This window comes from Oreochromis aureus, linkage group 22 (genome assembly GCF_013358895.1).
Source record: "Oreochromis aureus strain Israel breed Guangdong linkage group 22, ZZ_aureus, whole genome shotgun sequence".
Classification (NCBI taxonomy): domain Eukaryota; kingdom Metazoa; phylum Chordata; class Actinopteri; order Cichliformes; family Cichlidae; genus Oreochromis; species Oreochromis aureus.
In genome coordinates this window covers 28,144,218-28,156,594 of record NC_052962.1, presented here as the reverse complement: position 1 = coordinate 28,156,594, position 12,377 = coordinate 28,144,218, and the positions used below count along the sequence as shown (strand labels likewise).

Genomic DNA, 12,377 nt, shown 5'->3' with positions numbered 1-12,377 from the left:
GTTTAAACTATTCCTGACCTTCCCCTTCTCTCATCTGATGGTTTCCAGTTTACATCTCCCCACGCTGCGTGTATTCATTAAAATCAATTGTTTGATTGACCTCTTCTGGACCATCATTGTTTTACTCTCGTCCTCAATTTCGAACCCGTAACACTGTCCAAACGTATACTCACTTCTGGCTTCATAGACGCTGACAGTCACGATACTTACAACAAGTCTTCAAAATGAGACTTCGCAAATCAATGGGTGACATTTAGTCATGTTCATATTTTATATACAGTCTATATATATATATATATATATATATATATATATATATAACACAGATTTTTTTTTCCTCCTCTTGTAATCTGTTTGAGCAGGAAGTGGGATAATATTTCCTGACATTTAAAATTATTACTTCTTGTGTATACATGAGATATGCAAATGTGCCACACTGAGGAATGAAGGCCTAATTCAAACATGCTCTTTAAAGTCTTTCAAAATACAAATATCAGTCGATATATGAAACTTTGGATTTTGTTAAACTTTCATATCAGTAATTTCAGCCTTTAAATCCATTATCCAGCAGGCTGTACTCAGGATGCACCACCAGTGTAATCAAAGCATTTTACTAATCTGAGAGTCGTGACCTTTATAAGACACGCTGACATTAGTGGAAGGTGCCGTCTCCATTCTGCTGCGGGGGTCTCTGTTTTCGTTCAGAGGACACTCGCTGGGCGCCCGGCACCAGAAAACCTGCTTATAGGAGTTCCTGAAGTTCTCAGACAGGAAGGCATAGATGATGGGATTAACAGAGGAGTTGCTGTAGGCCAAGCAGTGAGCCACCATCCTGAACACGAAGGAGGCCTGGTTCAGAGGGAAGGAGCCAAACTCCACCCACAGGTGGACGATGTGATGAGGCAGCCAGGACAGACAGAAGACAACAACCACCACGAGGACAGTCTGAGCAGTCTGTGGAAAGGAGATAATCATGGGTGACGTGTCACATAATGGTATGAACACATTTCCAAAAAAGTTGGACCATGTGTAAAATGCAAATAAAAGCTGAATATTTATGAGACATTTAAACCCTATGTTTACAAGTACAACCAATCAAAAGTGCCACTGCTTTTGAAAAATATCTGTTTATTTTAAATTTGATCCTAACAGCATCACCTCTTCTTCTAACAACACTCTGTAGAGTTTATTTGCTTTACTGTCAGGTCTTTACTGCAGGCACTTTAAACCCCTAACTCTTATACTAAGAAGCGATTCTGTTTCAATATTCCCAAAACACAGTTTGGCATTTTTCCGCTGAAATAAGGCTTCAGGATGGAAGCTGTTGTCCTAGCGTTGTGTATCATTTAGCAATAATGGTGCCTTCATAGATGTTATCCACTCCATGTGAACTATCAGGAATGCTGTCTTTGAGCTCTGAAAAGCTGTTTGGTCTCTCTCCTCGTGGATGACTTCCGAAAACTATTTTAAATTTTGATTGGTCAAACCACAAGAGAGTTTCCTAGTTTGCCTCACTGCACATTAAAAGCACATGACCCAGAGAGTCTCTATGGAGGACCATGGCTGCCAAAATCAAACATAAATAAAGAAATAACTTAATAAAAATATGTCTTTAAATGCATCAGACAGCAACGCGTCTTTCACCTGCTCCCCTATTCTGGTCATTACAGCAGATGGATCCACATGTTTGATTCTCTTCCTGATGAAACCCATGCACGGGTTTGCGCCTCCTAACAGTATCAAATTAAGGATCTTTTGCATGTTAGGTGAATGTGGTGACCACTATGGAGCCACCCATTAAATGCAGCAGATATAATATGAAACTAAACACAGGCACTGACTAATCTATCAGCTGTGAGACATATCGAGACTCCTAGTTTTTTCTTTATTTTTTCTTTTATATCTTTATTCAATCATTTTTTTTTTAAATTTTACATTTTATTGCTGAATTGGTTTGTAGTTTCAGTCCTCCACAAATGTTTGTTTCACCAAAAGTGTTGCTGAGCCAATGCAGTAAATTGAATATCTAATTGAATGTCAGTTTTTTACTGCAGTGTCATCTAAAGACCAAAAGATCTAAGACTGCCTATAAAAATTTCTGAATAAATGCAGAAAATTTGCACATTGCTTTATTTACATTTTATACCTTTACTTTTTTTGGAAGCAAGGTTGTATAAATTATTGGAAGAGAATCGTTAGTGGATAGCTCAGTGCAGAGTTTTGAGCCAAATGCAATAAAATGACACTTCACAGCATCTCCAGAACCCCAATGGGCAATTTAGTCTAGATTTTTATGCTGACTTATAACTGCTGTAAATGGAGTTCAGGAGTGCAGGCATTTTTCTCTGTACCTAATGAGCACATTAACCTCTCAGCCAGGGAACTGTTTAATCACGACTCCTAATTTAGTGAGAAATCAGAGGCAGAGGAAAATTGCTTCCACCAACCTTCTTTTTGGAGAGCTCGGATTTTTTTGAGACATTCTTGAGCTTTTTGTGCAGATGATTTAAAACCTGAAAACACAAAACTCACATGTGAATGTTTTCAAGGAGCTGCCAAATTATTTCACTTTTATTTATTTTCAGAAAGACATCTGGGCAGATGTTTCAAGCCCCACTTAAACCTTTTTTACAAATCCATCCATTGTTGATAAAAATAAAAATAAGTATTTTTTACACTATAAAAGAGAGAAATGCGATCTGAATAACAAGTTAACGCATTAATTTGTTCAACACTTTGAAATTTCGTTGTTAACACGGTATATTCATGGGCACATATTGACTCTGGTTCGTGCGCCCTCACCTTTGCATAGCAGACAGATATCAAAGTGAGAGGCAGAAGGTATCCGACCACAAAGGTGCACATCACGTAGACTTTCCTCTGGTGTTCCGGCCAGACCTCCCAGCAGAAGGTGTTGTTGTTCTCCCTCTCCACGATGCTCTGGTAGTGCGCTACGGGAGCTGCCATGACCACGGACAGGGTCCAGATCAGCACCACTCCGAGCATGGCATGCCTCTCCACCCGGATCGAAGAGGATTTCCTGGCGTGGACGATGGCCACGTAACGGTCCACGGACATCGCTGACAGAGTGAAAATACTGACCAGCATAGAAACGGTGAAGAAATAGTGGATAAACTTGCAAATGAACGCTCCGAGCACCCACGTAGGTAGCATGTAGATGGTGGACTGGAAAGGGACACAGAAGAGGAGGTAGGACAGGTCAGCCACGCTCAGGTTGAGGATGAATATGTTGGTCGTGCTCCTCGGTTGTCCGGGTTTACTGCGCGCCAGCACAGTTATGACCAGTGTGTTCCCAAGCACACCAAGAATGAAAATGAGTCCAAATATTAGAAGAGAAATGAAGTTATCTACTCCCATTCCCAGGATGATTTTAGCTGGCAGCCTCATGGTGTTGGTGGTGAAAGGCTGACTTTGGTTTTCCACCTGTAGCTCCATGATTTTCCGCCAGTGAAGAAAAGTTACATGTTTTTACGAAGGATGGATAACCTCTATGAGGCTCAAGCTGAAGATAGATTTCCTCTAAAGACAGGACTGAGCTCATGTATTTGCAGGCTGACCCCCTCCCCACCTGCCTGCCTTCCCCAGAAACGTCACTATACTGTACGCACCAATACCTTTTCACTTTTCAGCGGCATATAGCCAGTGAACCAGAACTAAAAAGAAACCAGGTGACTGCTTTAAGAATTCACGTTAACAAGCCACATCCGGAAGCATTCAGTACCACTTGATTAAACCAGGAAAATCCAAAAATAACACATGCTGGCACATGGAATATGCTATATGAGAGGAAATAGATTATATACATGCATACATAAGTAATTTATTTGTAAATATGGCATTTATTATCTCCCCTAAAAGCTCACTTCAAGCAAAAATAAATGGATTTGGGGATTTTCAGGGACAGATAGCATGGAAATTAATTATGCTGCTCTGAGACTTTTTAAGTCTTTTATTGATTCTTTATTCCTTTTTTCTTTATACATTTATGAACTGTCCATTCACAGAAGATAACTCATGTTACAATGTAACAGAAACAATCAAAATAAAATCAAAATAACACAGAGGTTTAATTAAATATTTTTGTCATTATCATTTGTGAAATCTTAATAAAGTATCTGATTTGTAATCCTTGCTTATAAGCAACTGGTATGACTTCAAAGGGGAGATGAATAGTTTATCCATATTAGCTTGTGCTATTTGTAACAGTTTCAGAACATTTACCAAACAGCTTTTTAATGGGGATACAGGATCTGACATGTCTTTCTTGTAGCTTTACCAATGCAATGAAGGACGTATATGCGCTGTGACATCATCAATCCACAAATGATACAGCCTTAATATAAGGGGTTTGTTTAGTTTCTTATTTTATTTGCTTTTTGTGGGGCTTTTTTAAATTTTGTTTTGTTTTGTTTTGATACTGTCATTTTGTTTTTTCATAGCCAGAAGTGATTTTGGTGAATAAGATGTGGTGCCAAATGATCACCTCAGCTTGGATAGCTCAAGACGTTCTGTTGAGCTATCCAAGCTGCGTAATATTTTACGCTAGGTGACAAATTGTCAACATATTACGCTTCCGGGCACCCAACACGTCCATAAATGACAAGATCGGAAAAATGAGGAAACATGAGAACCGTTTGGAATCAATCTACACATGTTCGTTCATTTTACTTAAGTCGTTGGAAAACATAATTTAACATTAGTTTACAAATGGATGATTTATTTGAACATCTGCTAGCAAATAACTGTTGTTATAAAAGGTAAAACTATCCAAACTGTTTGTTCTAAGCATGCTTTTTAAAGCTCTAAAGTTTAGGATTTTACCAGTGGAATCTATGGAGATGACTCACTTTTGCCATTAGCTTTGAAGGCTGTTGCCAATTAGGTTCATTCATTTAAGCAAGCTGACCACTGTGATATTAAAATGCTCAAAATGTCCACCAGCCAATAACAACCCAACAATGAACAGGACACAAGCTAGTGTACTCCCAGTGACAGTCCCAAGCCTGGATAAATGGAATCATAAAGAACTGGCTCCAGTGCTGCTGGCCAACAGGATGCTGGTACTGTTGGCTGAAGATAATGGAAGAAGAAAGGGGGAAGGCATGTTAGGAGGCAGAGAGAGAGAAAAGAAATGCAGGAGTGTGTGGGTGAGAGTGGGGACTTTAAATATACAGACTATGACTGGTCTATGAAATTATAGCCAGTTACAAGCACTAATCACTCAGACAACCAAGTAGAGAACATGACTTTAGCACGTTAGCACTCCACAATAAAGATCAAATCTAATTTGCTAGTAATCCTGGGGGCTAGGCCTGAAAATACCCACTGTGGGCACAATGAACTAATATTCATTTCATCTGTGACGCCATCGTAAAGTTGTCAAGATATTGTTAACAAAACCTAAAATAATCGTCGTCACTGTATCAAAAGCAGAACACCACGAGAATCTGCACACGGTACGGTGAGACTGACCACCAGAAAAAAAAGATCCTCAAATTGATGAAAATTCAACAAATCACAGGTGGGTTTAAATTTTGTGTTGTTGTTGTTTTTAAATGATGAATTAAAAAACAAACAAACAAAAAAAAGAGCACAGAGTGCGGTAGGAAAAGGGCTTTCATTGATAGTCGACTGTCTTCACTTATTGATCTACTCTGAGCAGGTCTCCAAGCAGCTTATTATCATTATACAAGCATGTGAGTATCAGCCAAATCTGCTTAGAGGGATACCATCTGGATATGACGACAGAGATGATGCACATGCTATGTTACCTGAGAACAGAGGCTGATGATATCTTATCCTCAGTTCATTGTCCATGACTGGAGCAGTTATTGTTATTGTTTGGTTAATTTACTGGTGTTAATCATGTCGCTAAAACACAGAAACTTTACTCCTTTAGTCTCAAACATCTCGGGATTGTTATCGTCGATGGCAGTGATACTGATGTTAATGATGGCGGCAGATTTGATGATGAAGATGAAGAAAAATGTTTGTGACCAATTCTCCCACTTAGCATTTTCTCACCATTAACAGTAGTCATTATGTTACTGTTTTTTTTTATTTTTTTATTAAGGGGTTTTATTACACTTTTGGGAGCATGGCAGATGTTTTGTAATTGGTTTCTCAGCTCGTGTCCTGAAGCAGCCCCAAGTTTCCATGGTGACTCCTTACTCCATCGACTCAGATGTTATCCCTTTCTCTGCTGGGAAAAAGAAAGTGACACTGAAGCCTCGGAAAAGCTGCAGATTTCCAAGGAAAATTTTAATTATTCCTACAGAATTTTGATAATGTGACTTATGTTCTAAGAAAAGTAAAATGCAATGTGTTTTGTTACATTCTTCAGTTCTCCTATCAACCTGCAAAGCATGTCCGGTTTTATGATGTTCTCCATTAATTAGATGTCTAATATATAAATCTAAATTGTACCGTGTGTGTTTGTTTATTGTCACCAGAAGAAAAAAAATGGGCAAGGCGATTCTCAAGTGTAGGAAAGCTTTAAAAATATAATGATCATAGAAAAGGAAATGCTCCTCTTGCACTCATCACTTTAGGACCTTTTTGTGGTGCATTGATTCTGATAGATGTGAACTGTTTTTACTTTGACTTTATAAAATGCTGTGCATTTAAAACTAAATAAAGCCTTTTCACAAAGTTTATACTTAATGTTTTGTTTTGTTTGTTTTATTAACTTAACCATAAAAATAAATCAGGAGAAATAAACGTTATTATAATATAATTAATTATTAAATTAGATAGTCCAATAAAAAAAAGAAAAATATTTACATCATAAGTCTAAGATCCAGAAATCAGCAAAGCCATGACCGTGGCCTTCACCTGAATGATTTGACAATAGCTGGATTCCTCTTGTCTTCTTGGGACGACAGGAGTAATTCTATTAAAATGAGTTGCAATGAAAGCCGGTTTTAAACTCCTTTGAAATAGTGGGTTGAAGTACAGTTTGTGTTATGAGTCCCCTGAGGTGTAAGTCATCAAAGACCTCAGAGGGGTCATAACACGTGTTCCAAGCACAAAAAGTAATTCTGATTGAGACTTAACTACCACAACAAGTCAAGTCAAATTTACTTATAAGCAGATTTATATACAACACAAAATGATAAAAAAAAGATTAAAAAAAGAGAACATAAAACATGCAAACATGAATAAAGTAGAACTGTTGAAAAGTAAATAAAAGGAAAACTCAGTCTGTTTTAAAAGCTAAAAAAAAACAAAAATGTTTTTCAAACTGATTTCAAAAACTGTTCTAATGTTGGGGAGGTCCTGATGTGAAGGGGAAGTTTGTTTCAGTCAGTGCAAAAACACGATTTCCTCTGTGGTTTTTTTTTTTCAAGATAACCAGCAACATTTGTTCAGTAGATCGCAGAGATCGAAGGGGAGCGTACAAAGTTCAAAGATCAGACAGGTGAGAAGAAACGACCACTGCATAGCAACAGAATTTCTTTTAATTACAGATGGATGGATGTTATATTTCAGAACAACACATAATCATATTTCCCAAGATGATCAATCCTTCAAGTGTTACATGGATTATTTAGGGCAGTGCCTTACAGCAAGAACCCACCAGCTGGCAGGGGTCGTTACAGTGTGGAGTTTACATATCCTCCAAGTGCTTAAAAGGCTTCTCTCCAGGTGCTCCAGCTTCCCACAATCCAAAGACGTGCTTGTCTGGTTAACTGATTAATCTTAACTGGCTATAGCTGTGAATGAGAGCGTGAGTGGTTGTCTGTCTCTCTGTGTCAGACTCAGTTGACACCCAGCATATTTTCCTTAATGAATAATTATTTGAATAAATAAACATTTGATTTCATATATTTCGGTTGCATTTTACTCAAAATTATTGCTTTATGTTTATTGGAGGTGAATTTTTTGTGTAATGTCTCATATATCCTCAACTATATTTGAAATAAACTTGTTTTCTTTGAAGTACTGTGACACTAATTTGTGACATTGTGTGAAATCTGTAAAGAAGGGAAGTCACAAACAAGCCATGTAAGCCTTGGTTTCAGTGCAGGAGTAATGGAGTCCTAAAGGGCACAATCATTAAGGTGTGATGCATGAAGTCCTACTTTCAGCATCTGCCGCAGCTTTATCTCACAGCGATACCATGATCTTATACAACATCGTCTCCCCTCCCACCTCTGTGATTTTCTTTACCAGCCTTATTAGAGACATAAGGAGATAAGCTGCTTTCGACTCTGCTGCTTGCCCTCTCAGGTGGTTAGCCCTTTACCTCAGCTTGGAGTCAGACCTGTTGTTTCCATGACACTGAGCCATGAGAGGAGACCACAGCAACAGCACATCCATTTATACCAATAATTTGAAACAAGCTTACTTCTCTGCTAACTAGCTGGGAGCCTCAGATTGAAAAGTAAATCACCAAAATGACAAAGACCACAGTGTTTGTTGGGTTTTGTTTTGCCTTCATTTTCTTTCCCGGATAATGATAGGTCTTTGTGAGTCCCTGAAGATGCAGAAGATGATGATGTCAAAATCTGCTAGCCTTCCTCCTCAAACTAACATCAATTTTCAGTAAGATAAGACTGGTTTTTCTCAGGGAATAAAAAAACAAACTCACCTTTTTTTCTTCAGTACTGATTTTTTCTTCTTCTTGTGGAATGACTAAATAAAGCATCCTCTTATAGAGAAAACTAAACATGGCCAGTATTCCCTCAGACAATGTAGAGCTCAGATGTGGATACGTGAAAGCACATGTTATCTCCTGTCACATCCGTTTTGTTTTTATTATCTAGTTTCATGCTGTTGTGCATGTGTGCAAATAAAAAACCCTACATAAAGACGATTATGAGCGTAATAAAAAAGACATTAGGTAGTAGAGCTTTAAAGTCTTCAATCAAAGCTTGAGGTCATTCTTTTTAAGTGATGACTATGTCAGCGGATGGTCTGAATGCGTCATATTCTGTTGGATGTCAGAGGTTGAGCATGTATGGGATGGTGAGATGTAGCTGAATAAATTGAAAAAAGGAGATGTGAGCTATTTTCAAGGCTTTAACAGCAAAAACAAAACAAAACAAACAAAATAGTGGTTTTATATCATGAAAGATGCAACATGTTCTTGTCTCAGTGCACCAAACCCCATCTCATCATTAAGGTTTTCTTTGACCACGGTCTTCGAAACAAAGTGAGGTGCCAAATGAAAACTGCTGAAAACAGTCCTGTTTCAAAGATCCACATTGTCCACATTAAGAGGCTTACATGGTGGTGGTAATACGCTCCCTAGAATACATCGGCCGAGTGTGTTTGACCTCAATTTTCACTCCCAAATTTTAATTTCCCTTGCTGGTTACAGTATATTTACCCAACACATGCATTACATAATACAACATAACAGTTGGCCCTTATGAATGATCATAATTTACAAAATGAACTACATTTTTATTGAAATGAGTGAATGAGCCCATAAATCCATCAGGAAAGTGTTTACAAAGGCCGCTTTCTCTCAGATTTTTATAAGGGCAAAGGTTCTTTGCAGTCACAGGTATTGCCCCCTGGTGGCTATTAAAAGGCACTATTGAGTTTTCAAAACAGTCACAAAATCATCTGCGCGGCTGTTTGTCTATATGTTATAATACAGCTCCGTGCCAATGCGTCCACAGCAAAAAGTCATGATTCAGTCACGTGCTAAAGCCTCAGTCATGCAGGCATAAGACCACAGTAATTAGACGCTAGAGACAATACTCTGACTGGATGGAAAGTGGTTCGACGTTGCAAAGAAGTATACGGGACTTCACCAAAAACCTCCTTCCAGTGCATTAGTTGCAAATTGGTGTGGTCGCCCGTAGCTTGTATAGATGTCAAATCTTGACCAAACACTTGCCAACTACTCGGTAAGGGGCAGTGAAACTGTGAAAAATGCAGCATAAACTGGGAACAGAGACCGTTCACCTTCAAAGTAAAAATCGTGCCTTTTGAAACGTGTTGGTTTCAGCGGTAAGGCTCAACTTTTACCTTGAAGGCGAATATTCTCCAGAAGGTCAAGAAGATGACAAGTGTTTACTGACAAATCAGCGTCTTCCATGCAAACTAAAGATGAGCACAACAATCTGCCAATGATGAGAGCAGGTTTTCAGTGCAGCGAGCTCTTTGACTAATTTCATACAGTGCCAGCCAGCAGCCTCCAGCAACCACTCATCAACCAATTCAATTCAATTTCATTTATAAAGTGCCAAATTAAAACAGCAGTCACCTCAAGGCACTATATATTGTAAGGTAGACCCTACAATAATAAATACAGAGACAGTGGCGACAATGGGAAGGAAAACCTCTCTTTTAGCAGGAAGAAACCTCTGGCAAAACCAGGCCATGTCCACACTAATACGTTTTCATTTGAAAACACATCTATTTCTCTCCGTTTTGGCCTTCCGTCCACACTGAGACGGAAGGGAAAGGAAAACTGAGCTTTTTGAAAACGCTCTCCAAAGTGGACAAATTTGAAAACGCCGTTGCAGTCGAAAACGATGACGCATTTTAGTCATATGATGCAGTCTTGTGAACGATTCAACTAAGACGGTGGACGGCATTGTACAGCAGTTGTTTTGTTTGCGCTCAATTTTGACAGCTGTATTAAAGAATAATATCAGTTTGCACATGCTCCAGAAAAAACTCGACACTTTTCCTCGACATTTTGTCGCGATGTTTCAAAGAGCCGGAAAGTAAATAAACGGCAGACGGAAATGACGCAGGTCGAATCATCTTACGTTTTACGCATGCGCAGTACAGGAACGTAGTGTTTTCAATGCGGATGAAAACGACTGACAACAATAGTGTGGATGCGGAGCGTTTTTAGACGAAAACGCCGTTTTCAAATTTATCCGGATTAGTGTAGACGTAGCCCCAGGCTCAGGGAGGGGCGGTCATCTGCCGCGACCAGTTGGGGAAATACACATTTTTCCCACTGACCAGAGGTTGTGGGGCATAGAGATACCTTGTAGCTAGCTCCAGAGCTAGGCTAATATAAAGAGATTAGCTGCAAGATGTAGACTTTAGGTTAAATTTAGGTATTTTTGTCCACGACAGAAATCATTAAAAGCTAAAAAGTGTTATTTTATTTTTAAAGTTAGCTTTTAAACTTGCCTATCATAAACAGTGCTAATAAGCAGCTGTAGTAGCCTAGCATGACAGTAGTGGGACTTGTGGGATTAGTTCACATACAAAGTGAAAGCTAGGGCTGTGCGATATGACCAAAATCTCATATCCCGATATAAGAATTCTATCGTCCCGATAACGATATAAATCACAAAAATGTAACATTTTCTGTAAATTCTGTGAATCTCGGGCAGCTCGACTTGCGGGAAGTGTTTCCAGCTGCGCGTCATGTAGCTGGAGTCCAGTGTTTTAACAGATGCATGAAACTAAACATTTTTAGACATTAGTTGTAACGGCTGCCATTTTCTTTGTGAGTATTTATTACACAGCGTGCTGCTGGGAAAAGCCTGTTCTAACGTTTGAGTCTAAGGTTTATTTTTTTAGCACCTGGCGGCTCTTTTTTACTTCTCATCCGTAAATAATCTGCTCTTTCACGTGATTCAGTTTATTTTGAAAAGTCTCAACAGGATCTTGAGCTTTATTGTGAAAGGTTTATGTGGAACATAAACAAGCGGACACGCGATGGTGTTACCGTCGTTGTTGCTAACCACAACGCATAAAAACAGGCGCTTGTCCGTCTGTAGTGTGGTTATATTAAATATAAGAGAAAGAGAGAACTTTAAGAAATTAATATAGCCACTACAGTGACCATCAAAAAGATGAAAAAATATTGCCGCAAACAGTTTATTTTGCGACACCACGAAACAAACGATAGCGTAAAATAAAACGATAGACGTTTTTATATCGTCATCCGATATATATCGTTATATCGAACAGCCCTAGTGAAAGCCCTCCGTTCTCAGCAGAGAACCTTTTGACCTTGTAGCGGGCACCCCATGATGGACTCTCCTTCTTAATTAGGGTGGAAGCTAATTATCAGCCTGCTGACTGTGCTGAAAGGAATTCAAGCAAAAGTGATGTTTAAGACTGACCGACCAGCTGCTGAGGCTCAACAGACCTGGAAATATTTTGGTAGCACTGGAATTCTTCATTTCCTCCCTGCATTAATATGTGGCAGGAACCTTTGTTTCCCCTGCTTTATTTGTTCTTATATTTAGTTATTTATTGTTTTATTAGTTTTACTGCTCTCTGGGTTTTATGCTACATTAGACTGGCACTTGTAGGTTTGCATTTAGCAGGCTTTGCAGTAATTGCATATAATAAGGATTGCTCTCTTCTGTATCAGTGCCTGTTCTCCTGCTGAGACTAGATTAAGTATTTGTAGTGGTGTCCAT

General features: G+C 38.8%; 1 protein-coding gene across 1 annotated transcript; it reads right to left on the bottom strand.

The window, feature by feature from the left end:
* Nucleotides 1-600: 600 nt before the first annotated feature.
* Nucleotides 601-3,456, bottom strand: galr1a (galanin receptor 1a). Its single transcript, XM_031733266.1, has 3 exons — nt 2,803-3,456; nt 2,448-2,513; nt 601-954 (listed from the first exon to the last, which is right to left on the bottom strand). Exons 1-3 carry the CDS (start codon nt 3,454-3,456, stop codon nt 601-603), a joined length of 1,074 nt encoding a protein of 357 aa, XP_031589126.1.
* Nucleotides 3,457-12,377: the final 8,921 nt, after the last annotated feature.